Here is a 23,680-nt window from a genome sequence, read left to right on the forward strand (position 1 = left end):
CTACCTGTGGATTCCTCACCTAAAGAATTTTCCCCCCACGCGCCAGCTTCAACGGAAATTTTCTTCTAGCTCTGCACGTCGACGATGACATCACAATTACCCGACTCCACGCGACGTTGTATGACGTCATCCAGGTAATAAGAAGCCCTCGTCAACGTGCAGACGTCAGTTATCACCATTTTTTACGTGCCTTTGAGGCGAACAGATGAACATTGACTTTGTAAAGAAATATAATTACATCAAGTAATTTATATACCAACATTTATTGCAATAATATAAAATGATACTAATGGAAACAACACACTCATATGGAAACAAATATATATATATATATATATATATAAATACATATCCAAACATGTTTCCTTTTAAAAATACCATATATAGAAAGAAATATATATATATATACATCTCATTATAATATACAAATATACAATAAACCGGTGCTCTCCCAAGGAATTCGTGGTAAGACCAACCAGGTAACGGAGAGGAGGGTGGGACCGTGAGGAATCCACAGGTAGCTAATGTATCCACCAGAAAAGGCGTTACCGAAGGTAAGTAACTTGTTCTTCTGATGAGTACAACTACCTGTGGATTCCTCACCTAAAGAATAGAGTCCAAAAGCAGTACCACCTCCGGAGGCGGGTGCCTGAATGGTCAAACCAAGAAATCCTGCAGCACTGAGCAGGCAAAATGGCCATCCCTCCTGACCTCAGAGCCCAAACAATAATGTTTGACAAAAGTATGGAGGGACGCCTAAGTTGCCGCTTTGCAGATGTCAACCACAGGAACACCCCTATCCAAGGCCGATGAAGCAGCCTTAGCCCTGGTGGATTGAGCTTGGAGCCCTACAGGGGGTTCTTTCCTTGCTAAGCAATAACAAAGTTTGATACAGAGAATGACCCACCTGGACAGCGTTCTCTTGTGGACTGCTCTGCCTCTCCTCTTCCCCACGTATCCAATGAAGAGCTGATCTTCTTGCCTGAACTCCCTCGTCCTGTCGACAAAGAAGCTCAATGCTCTTCGTGGATCCAACCGGTGAAGCCTCTCTTCCTCCTTGGATGGATGAGGCAGAGGGTAAAAGGAAGAGAGAGTAATGGACTGCCCCAAATGAAAGGGTGTAACAACCTTCGGGAGGAAAGCCGCCTTGGTCCTTAACACCACTTTGTCTCTAAAAAAGGAAAGATATGGGGACTCTACACCAAGAGCCTGGAGCTCACTCACTCTTCTGGCCGATGTTATGGCCACTAGAAACACAGTCTTTAAAACTAAGAATCGTAAGGAACAAGAATGCATCGGCTCAAATGGCGATCCCATAAGAAAGGTCAATACTAAATTAAGATCCCACTGTGGCATAACAAACGGAGTGGGCGGAAACTTATTAGTAAGACCCTTAATGAACCTTATTACCAAAGGTGACCTAAACAGAGAGGGTTGGTCTGGGAGGCACAGAAAAGCAGACAGTGCTGATAAATAGCCCTTAACTGTGGCAACTGCACAACCTTTCTGTGCCAAGGTTAAAGCAAATAACAATACATCAGACAAATGAGCCTTCAAGGGATCAATTTGGTTCTCTCCACACCAACTGACAAATCTGGCCCACCTGCTTGTATAGATCAATTTGGTGGAGTGTCGCCTGGCCGATAAAACAACATCCACCACCTCCGGCAGGAGAGAAAAGTAACTCAGATTGCCCCGTTCAATCTCCAGGCATGAAGGTGCAGGCTCTGGAGGTGGGGGTGTAGAACCAGCCCCTGAGACTGTGAGAGGAGGTCTGCCCTGTAAGGGAGACGGAGCGGAGGGCATAGAGAGAGTTGGAGAAGGTCTGAATACCACTCCCTTCTTGGCCAATCCAGGGCTATTAAGATGACTCGGGCCCGGTCTTGGCGGATCTTCCTCAGAACCCGAGAAATCAAGGGTATGGGGGAAACGCGTAAACCAACTGACCCTTCCAGGACATCTGAAACGCTTCCCCCAAAGCTCCTTGCACCGGATACTGGAGGCTGCAAAACGACGGGCAGCGTTCTCCTGAGTGGCAAACAGATCTATCTGAGGATACCCCCACATCTGGAAGAAGTAAAGAACCAGATCCGGATGAGGACGACACTCGTGATCGGTCGAAATGAGCCGTCTGAGACCGTCTGCACGCACGTTCAGAACTCCGGCCAAATGATTTGCTACCAAGCAAATCTTGTGGTCCTGAAGCCAGGACCAGAGTCGAAGAGCTTCTCTGCAGAGAAGATACGACCCCACTCCTCCCTGCTTGTTTATATACCACATCGCGCTAGTGTTGTCTGTCAGGACCTGAACTGACTGACCACGGAGGGAAGGGAGGAAGGCCTTGAGAGCAAGACGTATCGCCCGCAATTCCAACAGATTGATGTGAAACCTCTGTTCCACTGGAGACCAACAGCCTTTGATCTCCAGGTCCCCCAGATGAGCTCCCCACCCTAGAGTGGAAGCATCCGTCACAACTGTGGCCACTCGCGGAGGCAGCGAGAATGGCCTTCCTTGCGACAGGTTGCCGACCGCAGCCCACCATCGAAGATCCGCTGCAGCGTCTCTGGAGATCCTTATTGAATCCTCAAGATCTCCTTTGTGCTGAAACCACTGCCTGCGGACGCACCACTGAAGAGCCCTAATGTGCCAGCGTGCATGCATGACCAGCAGAATGCTAGAAGCAAACAAACCGAGCAGACAAAGGACCGTGAGGACTGGGACGACCGCTCCATATTGAAACATTGGAATTAACGCCTTAATGTCCTGAATCTGCTGCCGCAGAGGAAAGGCTCGATTCAATGTTTTGTCCAGTACTGCCTATATGAACAGGAGGCGTTGAGAGGTCTCCAGGTGAGATTTGGGCACATTTACCGAGAATCCCAGGTCGAACAACAACTGAGTTGTCGACTGCAGGTGACAGCGCAAGAGCTCCGGAGACTTGGCTTTGATCAACCAATCGTCCAGATAAGGAAATACTGCTATTCCCTTTCTTCTGAGCTCCGCTGCTACCACCGCCATCACCTTCGTGAAGACTCGAGGTGCGGAAGTAAGACCAAACGGAAGGACTGCAAACTGATAGTGGTGCAACCCCACCACAAACCGGAGATACTTCCTGTGCGACTTGAGGATTGGAATATGGAAGTAAGCATCCTGAAAATTGACAGACACCATCCAATCTCCTTCGTTCAACACCAAAAGAACCTGTGACAGGGTCAGCATCTTGAACTTTTCCTGCTTGAGGAACCAATTCAAAATCCTCAGGTCCAGGATTGGCCTCAACCGACCATCCTTTTTGGAGATCAGGAAGTACCTTGAATAGCAGCCCTGACCCCTCTCCTGCTCTGGGACCAACTCTACTGCACCTTTCGACAAAAGGGACATCACCTCCTGCTGCAAAAACAGAAGATGGTCGTCCGAACAGAAGGAGGGGTGGGGAGGGAAGGGAGGAGGAAATTCCCAAAAGGGAAGAGCATACCCCTTTTCCACAATTCCGATAACCCAGGAGTCTGATGTTATGGACTCCCACATGCGCGGAAAGTGAGTAAGTCTCCCCCGTACTGGAGACGTGTGAGCAGGGAGTGGTGGAGAACTAAGGCTGCTTTCCCTGCTGCACCCCTCCGGAGGAAGAGGCAGAGTGCTGCTGGGTGGCACCTCTAGTGCGTACTCTACCCCTGCCCCTGAAGGATCTGTAAGGAAGAGTCCCTGCAGATTGTTGTCCTGTCGCATGGAGCCTGCCACGAAAGGAAGCACCACGACCAAAACCTCTAAACTTCCTAAAAGCTCTGAAAGCAGAGGAAGTGGCTGCCTGGAGACCCAATGACCTCGCCGTGGCTCTACTCTCTTTAAAACGTTCTAGAGAAGAGTCGGCCTTTGATCCAGAAAGTTTGTATCCATCAAATGGCAGGTCCAGGAGAGTAGTCTGAACATCAGGGGAGTACCCTGACGATCGCATCCAGGCCTGCCGTCTCGTCCCTATGGATGTGCCCATAGCTCTGGCCACCGAATCCGAGGTGTCCGGCCAAGATTGAATTACCTGGGTCGCCGCCGCCTGAGTGTCCGACAACAGGTTCAACACCTCCTTTGACAAACGAGGGTGGCCCTTAGCCTCATATAACGCCCAAAAATGCAAGTCGCTTTGGTAGACTTTAAAGCCATGCTACAAAAAGAAAAGGTCTTTTTAGCTGCCTGGTCCATCTTTTTAGACTCCCTGTCCGCAGGAGCCCCGGGGAACGAACCAGGAGCAGAACGGGAGGAGCACGACGCTTGGACCACCAAACTCTCCGGAGTTGGGTGCTTTGTCAGAAAGTCCGGATCACCTGGTGCTACATGATAGCGTCTCGCCACCGCACTGTTGACGGCCGCCGAAGTCACTGGCTTTTTCCAAATGTCCTTAATAGGGTTCAAAAGAGCCTCACTGAAAGGCAGTAGAGGCTCTGCCACCGCTGACGCTGGATGCAGCACTTCGGTCAGGTGGTTTGTCTTCACCTCCGCAGCAGGAAGTGGAAGGTCCAAAAAGTCTGCTGCCTTCCTCACCACAGCATGAAATGAAGCAGCCTCTCACCCTATACTCCCCCGGGGAAGCCAGGTCCCATTCCGGGGAAGTGTCCAGGCCACTTGCCATACACCTAAGCCTTGCAGGTCCCCTGAAGGCTCCACGAGTTCACCTTCCTCCAAATGCTGCCTTTCATACTCCACTTCTTCCAGTAGCCTTAAAGCCAACCTCCTGGATCGGAGCCTGGACTCGAGCCCCGGCGTCGATAAGGCGTCGGCCGACGCTGAAGATCTTCGATGGTGCCGACCCTCGGAGCCATCCGACGTGGGACCCTCCGGCGCCACAGGTAACTTCACAGTCGACTGGATCCGTGGCGAATCCATTGGCGCTGGAACAGTGGACGTCGTCGGCGTCACCGGCCTCCTGGGCGACGCTAAAGGCATCGGCGCCGAAGCAGTACCTCCAGAAGGAAGAAAGGGCATAAAGGGTGTCGGCTTGTAAGGAGCCGGAGCACCCAAGTCAAAGGCCAAAGGACCTGACGGACCCGAATGCCCACCACCAGGCGCCATGGTGGCAAAAATATTAAACATAGGATTCAAAAATGCTGCGGGGTCCGTGCCCGGTGCTAGGAAAGCCGGATAGCCTTGAGGAACCGGCGCCGGAGGGGAAGCCGATGACGGCCCAGGCATATCCTACTCCGGAGAAGCCCTCGGCTCCTGATGTGGTTCCACTTCATATACCGACAGTGGAGACGTCGGAGAAGCTGGAGACGTCGGAGGAGGAGGTGAAACAGTTGGGCTGATCTCCCACGTCGGCCGGCGCCGAACTGATGGTGATCTTGAATGGGAACGATCTCTACTTGATCGGCGCCGTGAGTCATGACGACGCCGAGAGTCCCGATGGCGCTGATGAGTCTTCGAGGATCTTGAAGAAGACTCTCTTCGATGATGCTTTTCCTTCCTCTTCTTAGAACGAGCAAGAAACAATTTTGCCTCTCGTTCTTTTAGGGCCTTAGGATTCATGCGTTGGCATGAACTGCATGACTCGCCCTTATGGTCGGAACTATGGCACCATAAGCAATTTTCATGGGGGTCTGTGACCGACATGCGACCACCACACTGTTTACAGGGTTTAAAACCCGACTTCCTCGGCTGTGACATAGTTACACCGGAGTGAAACTGTAGCTCCCTGGTAGCCTCGAAGAAAAAACGTTACTTGAAGGCACGGAAAAAAGGGAACTGACGTCTGCACGTCGACAAGGGCTTCTTATTACCTGGATGACGTCATACGGCGTCGCGTGGAGTCAGGTAATTGTGACATCATCGCCGACGTGCAAAGCTAGATGAAGATTTCCATCGAAGCTGGCACGTGGGGGAAAAATTCTTTAGGTGAGGAATCCACAGGTAGTTGTATCCATCAGAAATACCATTTAACCATGTCCTAGCTGGCACTTAGAGGCCTTGATAGTGAGGCCTGCCCTTTGTGGAGTATCTAAAACATTCCCTAGGTGCACCAGGTGATCCTCCCAGGTGGAGCTAAAGACAGCTGTGTCATCAAGATAAGTTGCACTGAAGCTTTCCAAACCTTGAAGAACTTTATTCACCAGCCTCTAGAATGTGGCAGGTGCATTTATCAACCCAAAGGGCATCACAGTGAAGTGTTAGTGCCCACCAGGGGTAGAAAATGCTGTTTTTGGTTTAGCATCCTCTGATAACTTGATCTGCCAATAGCCAGCAGCCAGATCAAAGATGCTCAGATACTTGGCAGATGCCAGTGTATCTATAAGCTCATCTGCCCTAGGGGTAGGATGAGCATCTGTTTTAGTAACAGTGTTGAGACATCTGTAGTCTACACAAAACCTCATTTCCCTTTTGCCATTCTGGGAGTGGGATTTTGGGACAAGCACTACAGGACTAGCACAAGGGCTGTCTGAGGGCTCAATGATTCCTAGGTTTAGCATCTTCTGAACTTCAGACTTGATGCAGTCCCTGACATGATCAGGCTGCCTGTAAATTTTGCTTTTAACAGGCAAGCTGTCCCCTGTGTCAATTGTGTGTTCACACCATGTGGTCTGACCAGGTGTCAGGGAGAACAGTTCTGAGAACTGTGCTAGGAGGTTTCTACAGTCCTCTTTTTGGGACTCAGGGAGGCAGTCAGCAAGCACTACCCCATCAACTGCACTGTGGGAGAAGAGGTCAGGGAGCGGGTCACTCTCTTCTTTCTGTCCCTTATCAGTTGCCATGAGCAGAGTCATAATAGACTTGTCAAAGAAGGGTTTTTGGCAGTCGACATGGATAGTTCTCTTGGGGTTTTTGCAACTGCCTAGGTCTACTAGATAACTGCCCTTCCCTTTTCTTTCAAGGATGGGATAGGGCCCAGACCGTTTGTCCTGGAGGGCCCTGGGAGCAACAGGCCCCAACACCCAAACTTTCTGCCCTGGTTGGAACTCCACCATAGCAGCTTTTTGGGCATACCAAAGCTTTTGAAGCTCTTGGCTGGCCTGAAGATTTTTGCTGGCTTTCTCCATGTACACAGCCATTCTGGAACGTAAAGCAAGCACATAGTCCAAAATGTCCTGGTTGGGTTCTTTGAGAGGTCTCTCCCAGCCTTCAATTACATGACTCAGTGGTCCTCTAACAGGGTATCCAAACAAACGTTCAAAGGGTGAAAAACCTACTCCCTTTTGTGGCACTTCCCTGTAGGCAAACAGCAGGCAAGGAGGTAGGACCTCCCATCTCCTTCTGAGTTTTTCAGGGAGTCCTCAAATTATGCCTTTTAGGGTCTGGTTGCACCTTTCCACCAGCCCATAGGTTTGTGGATGGTATGGGGAAGTGAATGTATAAGTCACTCCACATTCCTGCCATATGTGTTTTAAGTATGCAGACATGAAGTTTGACCCCCTGTCTGATATTACCTCCTTAGGGAATCCAACTTCCTGAGCTATGATTTTTCAACATTTTAATAAAGTTAGTCTTTCTGTGCGTAATTAACCATTGGAATAAATGGAAAGCCATCTAGAAAAATGCACATAAAATCACACAGGTGAGTTACCAGTCTCTTCTTTTGCAGGATGGTCGATAAGGTTGGTGGGCACACCGTGGCTGCTGGAGAGTCTCGGGCGGCTCCCGGTTCCGGCAGGAGCAGTGCTGGACAGTCTCTTGGTACAGGGCCACTTGGAGGGGACACCTGGAAAAGGTGCTAGTTTGCAGATTAAAAGGTGGTGCCTTTAGGTCCCCTTGGGCTATTGAGGTCACAAGGGTTAGGGACCCGTGGAACAGAGCAGGTTCCACGATGCAGGGCTTAGGGCGTCCAGATACAGGGCGAGTTGGATGTCTTGAATGCTGTGCACAATGTAACTCTTTAAACCTGGGGGGAAGTCTCCTTCCGGGGGTCTTGCAGGACGACGAGGGTGATCTGGTGGGAGGTACGAGGTGTTCCTGAAGTCCCTCAACTGGGGCTTCCTCTTGGTCCAATTGCAGCCCTGGGGAAGCTGTGTTTGCTATTGCCGGACGTGCACTGACCAGTACCTGGGGTATTGGCACAACTCAGCCACGGGCGGGCGCAGTGCCAACAAAGTTGGCACACTTGTAGGTCTGGTCTGGGCTGTCGTTGGTGTGTTGTCGGGTCCGGCTGCGACTTCCGGTTGCAGAGACATTGTCCAGTTGGCGAAGTGACCCTCACCGATTTGCTGGTCCTTTGCAGGTTTCTTTGGTTGCTTGAGTGGTGCCTCCATTCATGAGGGAGATTTAGGCTATTTGTGAAGCCTGGAGATCCTCAGGGTCTTTTGAGGTCGGTCCAGTGGTCAGCTCCTCTGCAGCGGCGATTGTCGGGACTCTGGTGCAGCAAGCAGGGGTCTGTTCTCGATCTGTCGGGTTCTTTGGTGCTGTCTTCTTTTCTTACTGATGAATCTGGTTTTGTAGTTTAGGGGAGCCCACTAAATACTGCATTTAGTAGGTGTTTTAGGGGGAACCTGGTAGTGTCCAATGGGACACTTACCTTGGGTGGCTACACCCACTACAAGGACCACTTCCTGTGGGAAGAAAATTAGTTACTCACCTGTAACTTTAGTTCTCCAATATTGGAATCTTTCATAGATTCACATGCTTGAATCATTCTCTGTTGTCGAGACGGGAGTCCCGGGTACCTTTAATTAAGTAGTACTAACATAGGCTTAAACCTAAAGGCCCTTAGGCCTCTCAGTTTAGCACTCTATCAGTCGTTTTAAGAAAAAGTACAGTGAGGTAGGGTGCCATGGTGGTAAAGGCCTGTATATCACTAACTCTCCTAGTGGAAATAATTGTAAGGAGGGTTGCCACTTTCCATGTGAGATATTTCAGATCCGCTCTGTGTATGGGCTCGAACGGAGCTTTCATTAATTGTGAAAGGACAATGTTTAGATGCCATTGAGGAGGAGGTGGTCACACAGGAGGGAAAGTGCGAAACAATCCCTTCATAAATTGTTTTGTAAGCCTGGATGAACCAAAGAAGGGTGTAAGAAGGTAGCCTCTTTCTAGCCTTGTTACCCCCAATTTTGGCTTGTTTGTGAGGATATGCCAGGGTGTTTTTACTGTCTCACTGGGATCCTACAAAGGGTGAATTTGCAGAGCGTCTGTATGATGATATAGCTGCCAGATAAACCTTAACTGATGCACGTACGAGCCCAGTTTTAGATAGAGCAAGAAGGTATGATTATAATTTGCTCTGGCAGGACCTTTAACGGATGCCTATTGTTTTGATGGCACCAAATACAAAACCTACTCCATTTGAGCCTGTAAGTCTTGTTTGTACTGTCAGCTCGTGCTCTGGAAAAAATTACCTTGCATTCCTCATCAATGTTCATGCCAGGGAACTCATTGAATTCAGGAGCCATGCGTGCAATTGGAGAAAGACTGTATCTGGATTAATTATCAGACCTTGACTCTTCATTAGAAGGTTCTGCTTGCTGGGAAATCGTAAGGGATTGGCCACCGACAGGAGAAGGAGCTCCGTCTACCAAAACTGTCTGGGCCACTTGGGTGCTATGAGTATGAGCTTGCAACCCTCTCATTTTATCTTCTAGAGAAGTCTGGGGATAATGGGAAGGGGGGAAAAGCGTATGGAAAGATCCTGGACCATTTCATCGAAAGAGCAATCCTCCATGACCCTGGGAGTGGGTATTGACTGGAGTAAAAATCATTTGGAGTTCTGATTGGTAGCAAATAGATCCCAGGTTGGCTGTCACCAGCATTGAAAAATCTTGTCCAGCTCCCTCTGATTGAGTTCCCATTCGTGGCAGTTGTCGTCCATCCTGCTGAGAGAGTCCACCAGGGTGTTGCTGAGACCTGGAAGGTGTTCCACTCTGAGAGAAATCTTGCGAAGAGTGAGCCATTCCCAGAGAGATTGTGCTCCCCTTAAGACGGAAAGATATTGTGTTCCTCCCTGCTTGTTGACGTAGAACATACTTGTTGTGTTGTCTGTACGGACCAACACTGAGGACCCTGAAATCCACGGCAGGAATGCCTTGAGCGCAAGAAATATCGCCTTTAACTCTAGCAGATTTATGTGCAGTCTCTTCTGCGAGCTTGACCATTTTCCCTGATTGCACGTATTGCAAATGCCCTCCCCAGTCAATGAAGGTCCGTTGTAATAATGAAATCTGTCATTGGGGTTATGAAGGTCAATCCCTGAGAGATGTGACTGGTTTGGGACCACCAATGCAGGGTCTCCACCATCCTTGGTGTAATATTGATTAAATCCTCAAAGGATCCTTGAGATTGGGTCCATTGCAGTTGCAATTCCTCCTGCAATGGCCTAATTTTCAACCTTGCTAGGTGGACTAAGGTGATTTAAGAGGAAATCATTCCTAGGAGTGACTTGAACGTTCGCACTGAAACAGACTTTCTTTTTGAGACCGTGGTAGCCATGTTGGCAAGCCTCAGTTGCCGTGCCATTGAAAGATAAGCCCTGCTTTTGACGGTGTCAAGTTCTGCACCCAAAAAGACTATCTTGTGTGTCGGAAGAATAAATGATTTTTTAAAGTTTACTGTTAGTCCTAGGTTGTGAAATAATGCTAGGCAGGCGTTGGTGGCTGTGGACGCCAGCTGTGATATTGGAGTCTTTATCAGCCAGTCGTCCAAATACAGGAAGACTTGAAAACCCTTGTTGCGAAGGGAAGCTGCTATCGGTGCAAGACATTTTGTGAAGGTTCTTGGCGCTGGCTTTAACCCGAATGGGAAAACTTTGAATTGGTAATGGGCACTGGTGAAGCGGAGATATTTGCGATGCTTTGCATGTATAGGGATGTGGAAATAGGCATCCTGGAGATCCAACGATGTCATGTAATCTCCGGTGTTGAGAAGGTGCAGGATATCCAATAGTATGATCATACGAAAGGATTGTTTCCTTAGAAACTTGTTCAATTCTCTGAGGTCTAGGATTGGTCTCCATTCCACAGACTTTTTTTCTTTTGAGAAAGAACCGGGAATAGAACCTGAGTCCCTTCTGATGTGCAGGGACCTCTTCTATTGCACCCTTGGAGAGCATTAGGAGTGCTTCTTGCTGAAGCAAGTAAAGATGAAGTGGATGTGATTTCCCAGGATGGTGGTGTGGTGATTTCTGTACAAATTCCAGCGTATGACTGAGAGCCACTATATCCAGCACCCATTTGTTTGTTCTGTTTTCCCAATTCTGTAGATAGTATGAGATGTTCGCTCCGACTTGATGGAATTGTGGGAAACATGGAAGCGTAGACGGTGCCCGAAGAGGATCATTGCTTACGAGGCTGATCGTGGGATTGTGGGTTCTGTTTTCTTCTTCCACCTTCTCTGATGTAGGTGGTCATCGATAGTTGTCTATAAGACTGTTGATAGGCCGGTCTGTAGTGTGGCTTTTGGTACTGCCTATAGTAGGAACCACGAAACGAAGAGAAACCCCTACCTCTGGCTCTCCGAAAGGGGTGCTTCTTGTACTGTAGGGTACCCAGAGAAAGTGCATTGTCCATCTTGATGGCCTGTAAGGCGTCATCTATATGCTTGCCGAAGAGAGTTTCACCATCATAGGGCATGTCTAATATCCTGGACTGCACCTCAGGCCTGAAAGAGGTTGCTTTTAACCATCCTTGGCGGCACAATATTGCTGCTCCCACGAGCTGCGGGAAGCCCGTGGCGGCTTTATCTAATGCGCAGTCGATGATCTCTTCTGAAGTACATTCTCCCTCCTGCAATATTTTACGTGCCTCAGGTTGTTTGTTTTCCGGAATGAGCTCTATGAAGGCTTTCATGTCCGGCCACATCTGATGGTCATAGAGACCTAAAATCGCCAGAGAGTTGGCTGCATGGACAGTAATAGTTGACATGGATGAGAATCTCTTGCCCACGTTGTCCAGGCGTCTGCTTTCTTTATCTGGTGGAGTAGATATAGGCATCAACGGATTCTTGGAACGTCTTTGGGCAGCCTGAGAAATTACTGAATCTGGTTTTGAGTGCCATGTCAAACATGCTGGAGAGTCCTGTGTAGCATTGTACTTTTTATCCAGCTTCTGTGGAACTGGTGGAACTGTAGCTGGATCCTCCATAATTTTACTACCTTCACTCCAAATAAAGGGCCAGATGTATGATTCCGGCCCACTGCGATTCGGTAATTGCGATTTTTAAGAAATCGCTATTACCGACTCGCAAAGGGCCATGTATCACATTTGCGAATCGGTAATAGCGATTTCTTAAAAATCGCAAATGCAATTACCGAATCGCAAATTGCGATACTGGCCCAATTCGCAGCTATGGGCCTGTTGTCCCATAGCTTGCGAATTTTTAGCATTTCCAAAATTGCGATTTCTGAACCAGAAATCGCAATTTTGGAAATGCAAAAGGGCAGGGTGCTGGGGGCCTAAGGCCCCCTCTCCTGCACCCCAATTTATTTATTTTTAACATGTAAAGTACACACATGCCAAAAGGGCATGTGTGCTCTACATGTTACATTTAAAAATGCAGTTTTACTGCATTTTTAATTTTTGCACCAGGTTACCACCTGGTTGCAGACCATGGTATTTTGCATGTGCAAAATACCATTCTGCGAAAAATCGCAATTTGCGATTTTTTTGCAGAATTGCCTTGCGGCCTGGATTTTGCGAATCGCAAATTGCCATTCGCAAAATCCTGGTCGCAACGCAAAAAATCGAATTTTTTGCGATTTCTATTTTGTGGTCTGCGAATGCCTTTGATGCATTGCAGACCACTATTTTGCACTCGCAAACGGCCGATTTTGCCGTTTGCGAGTGCAATTTTTTTTTATACATCTGGCCCATAGTCTATGATTGGGATTGCTCTCACCGACTTTCTTGCCTGTTCTTTAAAGTAATGGAGGAAGCATTCTGACTGTGAGACAGATGTTGGTAAATGAAACTGTGTGGCAGCTCTGTCCATTAAATTATGAAAACCTCCTATATCCTCCGGTGGAGAATCTGATGGATGAGGAGGTAGTGGCGATAGTGTAGGAGCTAAATAGTCGTCCCATTCATCATTAGGATGTTGGGGAGTTGAAATCTCTCCTTCTTCCCTTTCATCCTCTGAAGAGGAAACATCCTCTATGGGAAGGGCGGCTATTTGTGACTTAGGTGTAAGCCTGGGAGTTGCTGGAGGCTCTTTGGTGTAGCAGGAGAGGAAGGTAGAGGCGGCTGCGTCTCAGCTGCAGTTGGAAACCTCCTGTTATAATCCTGTAACAGATTGCAAGTCTTTAATTAAGGAGGCAGGCATTTGTACAGTGTCTCTCGGCTGATGTAATGGCTCATAATAATGACTTTGATGTGTATAATAAGACTGATACTGTTGCTGGTACTCATCCTCATCATCATCCTCCTGATATGTGACATGCAATTGCGATGGGCTGTGTACATCACCAAACGGAACTTCATCCTCCGATTCCTCCCAGTCTAGCAGGTAGATCTAGACAGTGTTGTAATCTTCACTGGTGCTTGAAGGTCAGGAGATTCCGAAGAAATGGGGATCACGCTGTCTTGACTGACAGGAACTAGTGGCATCGTCAACGATGGTATTGTCGACGATGATGTCATTATCGATGGAGCTGACGACGATGGTGTTGTTGTCATCGACGGTTTTGTCACCAACAACGGTCTCAACAATGGTGTCGACGACGGTGCCCTTGTCGTCAGCGCTCTCATAAAGCGGAGTGAACCCTTCAACGACAAAGTCTTTTCTGGAGCAGATTTCGTAGACGGCTTTGACGATGGCTGTGTCTTATCAGTGACTCGGACTGAAGGAATTGGAGCCTTTAAAACAGACATCGATGTAGTCGTAGTCGACGACGATCTCGTCAACAAGACAGTGGAGATGGTAGCTGTGGTAAACGTCGTTGTCGTCACTGTCATCAACGGTAGTGTTGTCATCGACTTGAATTTACTGAAACCTTTCTAGAAGTGGAAGGTTCTGATGAAGGAGAACAGTGGCAAGATTCCTTCCTGCGACGAGGAGAGGATGGCGCGGAGTAATTTGAGCCTTGTAAGGTCTTGGCACCCTCTTTATGGTGCGTCTTGTGGTGTTTCCTGCATTCCTCAGCCTGCCTCAGGTCAGCAGATCTGGACCTTTTATGAGGCTTTCCTGGGTCACTCTCCTCTTTTATGAGAATTTACCATGCATTTCAAACCCCCCTTTTTAAAACTTTTTTTTATAGGCAATGTGCATATCTGAATTTAGGATGGTAGGATGAGGGATATAGCTCACCTTTACTGGAAAAGATTTCAAAGGACTGCCTGGCCCACCGCTACTTCTCCTTGACAAAATGCATCCAAGCAGTAATGCCTGGTAAATGTATGGCAGCTTTTCCAATTTGGATCTTGTATAGACAGTGTTTGTAACTCACTGACTTGCCTGTCTCATGTTAGAGCAATAAGGAGAGCTACTTTCCAGGAAAGGAATTTCGTAGAAGCTCTATGGATTGGTTCAAATGGTTGCTTCATGAATTCCGCAAGAAAAATATTCAGATTCCAGGAGGGAGGAGGTCTGAAGGGAGGAAACTCAAGGTGCTTAGGAGCCATGCTGACAACTGAATTGATTGAGGATTTGGATACAAGACTTGTCCGTTGTTCGTTGTTAGCAGATGTGGAGATATTCTCAGTGGGATGTGAGGCTTCACTGACAGGAGAAGAAGCTCCGTGAACCAATGCTGGGGAGGCCAGTATGGGGCTATTAGTATCAGCGTGCATGGTTCCCTCTTCATTTTGGTTAGGACTCTCTGGATCAAGGGAATGGGCAGAAAAGCGTAGTCAAAGATTCCTGACCATGCAATGGAAAACGCATTCCCCCATGATCTCCATTGGTGATTCCAGCTTGAGTAGTGTTGGCATCTGGTGTTTAACTGGCTGGCGAAGAGGTCGAGGTTGGGTGATCCCCACTGGGAAAATATGTGGTCGACCGTGGACTGATCCAGTTCCCATTTGTGACAGACTGATTTTAGTCTGCTGAGTGAGTATGCTATCTTGTCTGGATGCCTGGAAGGTGAACTTCTGTTAGGAGTATTCCATGCTGTACAGCCCAGTTCCATATCTCCTATGCTTCCTTGGAGAGAGGAAGGGATCTTGTGCATCCCTGCTTGTTGATGTAATGCATTGTAGTGGTATTGTCCGTTCTTATTACCACCTCTGAATTGGCTATCTTTGGGAGGAACGCCTGCAAGGCTAGGCGGACTGCTTTTAGCTCCAACAGATTGATGTGCATTGTTTGAAACGATGGTGGCCATTTGCCACTTATCTGCAGATCCTGCAAAACCGCTCCCCAACCCTCTAGTGAGGCATCTGTGGTGACTATCCACGGGTCTGGGCGATGAAGAAAAGATAGGCCGATGGAAAGATGATGTTTCTGAGACCACCATACCAGAGCCTTGGTGATGGCCGGAGTGATCTTGATGTGATCTTCGAAGCTTCCTGAGACCTGGAGCCATTGCAGACTGAGCTGTTCTTGGAGGGGGCGCATTTTGAGTCTGCAGAAAGGAACTAGAGGTATGCATGAAGACATCATCCCCAATAACGATTTGTAAAGGCGTACTGAAATGGATTCTTTTCTTTGCACTGACTTCGCCGGAGATAGCAGTTTTTGTTGTCTTTCTAAGTGGGGCAGGCAATGCTGGACTGAGTATCCAGGTTTGCCCCTAGTACGTGATGGTTGTGGGTTGGGTTCTCCCAGTTTATAGTTAGACTAAGCTGTTGAGTAAGGCAATACACTTTCTTGTTGACCTCCGTGCTGCTGAGAAGGTGTCTGCTTTTATCAGCCAGTCATCTAAGATTAGGAATACTTGATGTTTTCTTCTCCTGAGAAAGGCTGAAACAGGAGCTAGGCACTTTGTGAATATCCTGGGATCTGATTTTAGACCGAATGGAAGAACCCGAAATTGAAAGTGGCCTCCAGCTACCATGAATCTTAGGTTCTGTCTGTGGGCTGGATGAATTGGAATGTGGAAATATGCATCCTTCAGGTCTAGGGTAGACATAAAGTCTCCCTAGTTCAACCGAAGAAGGACATCCTGTAGAGTTATCATGCAGAACGATTGTTTTTTCAAATAGGTGTTTAATTCTCTGAGATCGAGGATCGGTCTCCAGTCTTTCCATTTTTTGCGAATGAGGAAAAATCTTGAGTAAAATCCTTTCCCTCGCTGTGACGGTGTCACCTTTTCTATTGCACCCTTGAGGAGCATTTTGTTGATCTCTCTCTTGAGTTGTTGTAGATACCTTGGGGAAGTCTTGCGAGGAGGATTGGGAGGAGGTATTTGGTCGAACTCCAGAGTGTGTCCACACCTTACCAGTTGTAAGACCCACTGGTCCGATGTTATGGTTTGCCATTGTTGGAGAAATAGTGAGATTTTTTCGCCTAGACTTAGGGGTAGGTATTTGGGGGTAGCCGGAGCCCTGGATACATCATGCTCTGCGAGCCGAGTCTTTAGTTGGACGATCTGAATGTCCCCTGGTGGTAGACCTACTGTAAGCCGCTTGCAGAGGTTGTCGGATGTGAACGACGAATATCGAAACTGCTGGTAGCCTCCCCTATATGAAGACATTCCACGTCCTCTCGTGGCTCGAAAGGAAGGCTTTTGAAACTGCAGTGTTCCCAAAGATTTTGCCGTCTGTATCGGATTTTATCGACTGCAATGCCTAGCCAATATGTTTGCCAAAAAGCGCTTGACTATCAAATAGAAGGTCTAGTATTTTATTCTGCACTTCCAGACGAAATGATGTGGCCTTCAGCCAACCTTGCCTTTTGAGGACAGCAGCCCCTGCAAGAGGACGAAACGCAGTAGTGACTATGATCATCGCACAATCTATTATCTCTTCTGATGTGCATTCCCCCTCATGTAATGCCTTTTTAGCTTCTGCCTTAATGTCCTCCGGCAACTGATGAAGATATGGGGCAATGTCAGCCTATAATTGTCTGTCATATTTGGCTAACACCGCAAGGGAGTTAGCCGCTCTTATAGTTAGGCTAGACATTGAGAAAAATATTTTACCAATATTGTCGAATCTTCTACCTTCCTTGTCCGGAGGTGCTGGAAATTGGCGCAGAAGGAGTTTTGGATCGTCTCTGGGCTGCCTGTGTTACCACCGAATCTGGGTGAGGGTGACCAGTCAAGCATGCTGGGGCGTCTTCAGGCGCTTAATACTTTTTATCAAGGCGTAGAAGCACTGCTGTAACTGTTGCTGGGTTTTGCATGACTTTCAAACCTTCCCTCCATATGTAACTGATTAGTGGCATGGAGCGTACTGAGTTTTGGAATGGCTCCTTAAATTCATATAAAAAGCAATCAGTTTGCTTGGATGGCATGGGAAGTGCAAAATGCTTAGCAGCCCTTTCCATAAGATTGTGAAATCCACCGATGTCCTCTGGAGGTGAACCTACCTTTGAAGGTGAAGGAGAAGGAGAAGGAGAAGGTGGAGCTGGAATACTATACGCGTCCCACTCCGACTGGTTGTCGAGGAGCTCACCTTTCTCTTGTTCTCCTTCCGATATGTCAGTCTCAAGTGGGAGGGTCATATCAGGTGTGGCCAAATTCATCAGCGGTAGAGTGGTCGGCCTCTGATGCGGGGTGGCTACCCGAGAAACTGGAGATGATGGTGGCGGAAGTTGCACCTCTGCTGTGTAGGAAACACCTACTATAGTCGGCTAGCATTGCTCGCAAGTCAGATATTAAAGTGTTTGACATGTAAAACTCCTCTTGATATGCTTGATCACCTGCGTAGTATTGTGGGTCATAAGCTTCGCAATACTCATCATTGTCGTCCTGGTACTTTACATTTAACTGTGAGGGACTGTGTGCTGTTTCAAATGAACCCACATCATTCGATTCATGGTCACCCTCCAAAAGATGGACTGGTATTAAAGGGATTATCTTACTAGAAGTGTGCGCCGGTGTCATTTTTGTAGTTTCGTGTGTTTTATGTACTTTTTCCCTCATCAACGGTGTCGTAGACGCCTTCGTTGACGGCGTGACAGGAGCGCTCCTCGATACTGCCTTTGTTGTAGCAGATTTTGAGGATATCTTAACCATCAACGGTTTTGTGGTGGAAGCTACTGTCGACTGGGTTGTCGTCGAAGAAGACGGTAATGAGGAAACTATGGTTACAGAAGTAGATGATAACGACATATAGGTCTTCGACGATCAACGATGATGTCATCGACGTTGACTTTGTCAACGGTGGGTGACTCGCTCTCGACGTTGTCGTCGTCAGAGGGGCCATCAACGGTATTAGTACAGTAACCGTCGTTGACGGTGGAACGGGTATTGTCGTCGACAGTGGGGTTTTGACAAGTGGTCTGTCGGCTGTAGGAGCAGAGGAAGGTCTATTAAATGGTTCAGCTGACTTAGAAGGAGGTACAGAAGATGATTTTTTAATCCTTTCTGAACTGCTGAAATGTCCCCTTTCCACTTTTGCTGAGAATTTGTGAGGTGATGAAGAAGGGCTGTGGCCTTTGTAAGACCCTGAGGCGTTTTTTTTGTAGGCCTTTCTTGGCTGTTCTGAGGACGACCTTTAATGAGGAGATCTTGATCTTTTTATGTGATATCCTGGAAGATGTGGAGGAATCATCGCTCTCAGAGTCAGAGACTGTGCTATCTCTGGATTTAAGTTTTTGCAGCCATATCAACAATCTGCCCTTTCTATCCTTTAGGGTTTTAGATGAGAAGGTGGTTGCAGTCTTTGGCAGAGTGGTCTGGGTAAAGGCAGTATATGCAATTCTGGTGACGGTCTTCAGAGTGTAACCTCTTTTTTCCACAGGTCTTGCAAGATCTCAATAAGCCCTTCTCCTTGTCAGACATGGTGGAGGCCTTACCAGCTATCAGTCAGAATTAGTTGTGAAGAGTATAACTTTCTGGGTATTCCATAATTTGAGAAGAGCAGAGTAGAGCTCTGAGGAGACTCCCTAGCACGACGCGCAGTAGAAAATCTGAGGAACTGGAGCTTCTTTCAGGAAGGTTCTAGAGGGTGGTGTCACCTGAATGATGGGCCTTTTTTCTTAAAATGACTCTATCAGAGTGCTAAACTGAGAGGCCTAAGGGCCTTTAGGTTTAAGCCTATGTTATTGTTATTGTTATTACTACTTAATTAAAGGTACTGGGAACTCCTGTTTCGACGATGGGGAATGATTCAAGCATGTGAATCTATGAAAGTTCCAATACTGGAGTAAGGGTCACTACCCTAAACGTCATTGGCTATTTTGCTGCCATCAAACATGGAGGAAAATGAAATGGAGGGTCCAGTTCGCCTGCAAGCCCCTAGGGGTGGGGCATGTTCAGTGAGATCCCTCCTCCTACCCGTTGTGTGGTTTCATGCCTTTGCTCCCGCCAAAAGTGGGGGTTGACAAAGGGGGAAGCCATCTGCTGCTAGCAGCAGGCCTGAGGGCTCGAGTTTTAAGGGCGGTAGCTCTTTGAAGCTCACCACCAGGAGTGCACATTCCTGAGGGAGGGGGTGTTAGCTTATCCACCCAGGAAGGATATTGTCTTAAAAACCAGAGAGCCAGGGCTCTCCCCCAGGTGTGCATATTGGCTGTCTGGAGGCGGCCTGCTAGATGGAACCAGGGTGCAGAGTGGCCATCATGTAGCTGGGGAATTCGTGTTTGACCAGTGGCCAGTAAATGTATTTAAAAGAGCTGCTCTGTTCGCTAACTATGTCCCAGATTTGGCAAGGACACAGTGGGGGCATATTGCTCATGCAACTATGCCCTCACATATAGTTTGGTGCACCCTGCCTTAGGGCTGGAAGGCCTGCTAGAGGGGTGACTTATCCATAACATATTCAGTGTACGGTGGACAGGGCACACACAGGAGTGTGCCATGTTGAGTTTGCCATTTTAGGTTTGCCCCAGTACACTCAGCCTGCAACGACAGTGCTTGGTGCAGGGCCCTAGGGGGTGGCACAATCAGTGCTGCTGCCCTCAGAGGCCTACCCTTAATATCCCATGCCCTGGGTACTGAGGTACCCATTTACTAGGGACTTACAGTGATATTTCTGAGTGTATCCAATTGTGCCAAGCATCACAACCGATTTAGGGAAAGAGCTCTGGCCCAGGGTTAGCATGGCCATGGGCACTACAACTTCTTGGACACATCAACATCAGGCAAAAAGTGGGGGGCTAAGCATGCAAAAAGAGGCCTCCTCTCACATTTGTGAATCTACGAATGTTCCAATACTGCAGTAAATATAAATATAATAGTCCTTCCACTAACTGTGGTGTGAATATGTCACCAAAGACATACTAGCAGACAGATTGTCTGTTAACCAATCTCTAAAATCGTTACATAATGTCAAGCCTCTGTGGAGACTTTTTTACTTGAATTGAGGTATTCTAGTTCTAGAAAAATTAAATAAGCCAATCCTTGACCCCATACTAACTTTTGTGAAATATATTCTATATACTGAACTAACCACATCATAGTTTACTAGCGACCCTGAATTACTCTGAGACAGTTTATAGCATACATATAGTCAAATCAGAAGTGTTTTTACTTACAGAGGCCCCGATAGCGAGAGAGCTGCTGGTAGATCTGCTTCATGCGCTCGATGTTGAGTCGGCTGGCCTCGGCATGATTGACGATAGGCTTTGGATAGTCCACCCCAATGATGCACTTGGCTGCTTTCTGTACAGACTCTGGTGCATTCCAGGGTTCATAAATGTATCTTGCAGGGTATGCCTTCAGTTTTGGCAGGTACCGCCTTAACAGAACAGAAAGATTTCACATCACACTTACTTAATCTGTTTGTTAAAGTACCTAAACTTAAACTACAATCAGGTGAACAGTTTTTTTGACATCACATCTCAGTTAGAACATGGATAATGTGATTCGTCTAGCGAGCTTGATCTCTTGTTCACATGACGGACTGACTGGGTGAAGGAACATTCTTTTTTATTTTTTGAAAATCGATTTTGTTGATTTTTTACACATGTGATATAGATATAATACAACTTGTTTCACCAGCCCCGAGTCCCTGACATAAAATAATGGAATAACAGCAGATAGATCCGGGACACAGCCTCAATCCAACATCAACCGGAGCCCCACCCCATAATATTACCACCATTTGCCCCATAATTTAAAGTGTGTTTGTGGACAGCCCTTGTCCTCATAGACTGCCTGCTATTTCTGTGCGCACCATTCCACCCTCTTGTAGGAGGCTGGCTCAGTTTATGGTGTACACCTAAAGTGTGGCACCCTATAGTGAGTCCAGGCAACCCTTAGGGCATCATTATGACATTGATGATAAGTACCACCTGCCGCGGCTAACAGTCGTCCGCTGAATAATGACCACAGCCGGACTTCCTCCACAAGAAGGGTGGAAATCCAGCTGGGGCCATGCTGGCGGATGGCATTAAGGTGGACCTGCTACCACCAGCAGCGCCACGCCAGTAGACCGCCGCCAGCCATATTATGAAAAATAATACGGTCTGGCGGTGTTCTGCTGGCGGGCGCGTGCTGGCGGTAGCAGTGCCCCGATCGTCCCATGCCGGAAGACCCCCTGGATCCAGGTAAGCAGGTAAGTTGGGTTTCCGACAGGGAAGGGGGGTCGGGGTGTGCATGAGTGTGTGCATGAATGCAAATGTATGTGTAGTGTTGTTTGCGTGCGTGTATGTATGTGTGACAATGCGTGTAAGTATGGATATGTGAATGCTTGTCTGTGAATGTGGTGCAGATGTGTGCATGAATGAATGGATGCATGCATGTATGTATGCGTGTATGCCTGTGTGAGTGTGTGTATGCACGTCTGCGTGTGTGCGTGTAGGGGGGTGAAGGATTGGAAGGGGGGCGTGGATGGAGGGGCAGTGGGGGTGTCAGGGGAGTTGTTGGGGATGGGAAGGGGCCTCCTATCAGTGACAGGGAAGGAATTCCCTGTCACTGATAGGGCCTACCGCCATGGTTTTCGTGATGTTACGAACACCACGAAAACCATGGCGATAGGTAGGGTCAAAATGCCTGAGGCTGTACAATAGCAGCCGCCGGGCTGGAGATTCTTATCTCCAGCCCAGTGGCTGCTACCGCCATGGCGGTTGGAGTGGTACATTGGCGGGTTGGCTTCATAATGACCCCCTTAGTGTTTTGGTGCTTAGATAACCAAAGCTCTCTATGGATAGCTGAGAAGAGCAGCTTAGGCTTATCGAGGAGTATGTTCACACAAGAAAGAACCACACCAAAGGTTACAAAATAAAGTATTCTTTATTATAACACTAGTCCTATCCTAACATTGGTATATCTCCATTTGGAAATATCTACACACAGTAAATATACTTAGAAACAGACAGGAAAAGCATAGAAGGATAAGTTACTTACCTGTAAATCCTAGTTCTCTTCCAGGGGTATCCTCATCAAAGTCATAAACATTGAATATCCCCGCCCTTGTGTGGGGACCCCGGAGCATATATAAATTACACACATATAAAGTATGAAATATGATCGAAAAGGATAAGTTACTTACCTGTAAATCCTAGTTCTCTTCCAGGGGTATCCTCATCAAAGTCATAAACATTGAATATTCCCGCCCTTGTGCGGGGACCCCGGAGCATATATAAAATACACACATATAAAGTATGAAATATGCAAGAAAAATATATATATAGCATTTTTAGTAGACATATCTTTCATACTAAACTCATATATACATGTGTAAAAACGGCAATGTAGGCTATAATCATAAACAGGCTAAAATGCTTTATTTCTATGATTTTTTTTTATTTTTTATTTTTTTATCATAATAAAATTACAATAGAGAATAAATATCTACCCAAGCCCCCAAAACTGGGCTTAGGGAAATAAGCAGCAGCAATATCTAGAGAAAAAAGAGAAAAAACTACATTGAAAAACAATGGAGCATTCTTAGCCAATAGGCTGCATGCAGGTTAACACAGGAGAACCATAAAAACTTTGGCACCGTGCCTTTAAGACCCTGAGCACCTCCAGTATCCCACCATGCCTCAGGGGTGAAGGAAAGGTGACAGTTGGTTCACAGTTAGGTCAGTACCTTTTTTACGGTGACAATCTGTGAAACTGATTCGAAAGACAGTCTGTCCTGTACTTCTAGGAGACGTGCGTCCGGGGAGGAGGGTGGGTTGTTTATGACTTTGATGAGGATACCCCTGGAAGAGAACTAGGATTTACAGGTAAGTAACTTATCCTTCTCTTCCAGGGGATCCTCATCAATAGTCATAAACATTGAATAGATTAGCAAGCCCATCCCTAAACTCTGCGGACCGTCTAATAGAAGTGCAGGAATATATATATGTATCATGCAAATACATTTCTCAGAGAGGCCTGCCCTACTTGGGCATCTGCTCTTGCATCTGAGTCCAAACAGTAATGTCTAGTAAATGTATGTACAGACTTCCATGTAGCAGCCTTACAAATCTCAGATATTGGAACATTGTTAAGGAGGGCAGCAGTAGCCGCTTTTCCTCTTCTGGAATGCGCTTTAGGCCTAGCTAGTAGTTGTTTGTTAGCCAACTGGTAAGCATTAACAATACAAGAAACTATCCATCTTGATATCGTTCGTTTAGATGCTGCCTCTCCTGTCCTCAAATGACCATCATTTACAAACAAGTGGCTGGAATGTCTAATCGATTTTGTTTTATCCAAAGAAAATTTCAGCACTCTTTTCAAATCTAAGGAGTGCAATGCTTTCTCCGCCGGAGTCTCCGGATTGGGAAAGAAAGTTGGTAAAGAGATAGT

The 23,680-nt window shown here is 47.3% G+C and overlaps 1 protein-coding gene across 3 annotated transcripts in view; it reads right to left on the reverse strand.

Annotated features, from left to right (window-relative positions):
* CRY2 (cryptochrome circadian regulator 2) overlaps positions 1-23,680 on the reverse strand; it is a 377,643-nt gene that overhangs the window by 64,620 nt on the left and 289,343 nt on the right. For all 3 annotated transcript variants that reach the window (XM_069221752.1, XM_069221753.1, XM_069221754.1), the window contains one exon: positions 20,476-20,678. In XM_069221752.1, coding sequence (XP_069077853.1) covers positions 20,476-20,678 — 203 coding nt within the window. The remainder of the gene's footprint in view (positions 1-20,475; positions 20,679-23,680) is intronic.

The sequence above is a fragment of the Pleurodeles waltl genome, chromosome 3_1, assembly GCF_031143425.1.
Source record: "Pleurodeles waltl isolate 20211129_DDA chromosome 3_1, aPleWal1.hap1.20221129, whole genome shotgun sequence".
In the NCBI taxonomy this organism is placed as follows: Eukaryota; Metazoa; Chordata; class Amphibia; order Caudata; family Salamandridae; genus Pleurodeles; species Pleurodeles waltl.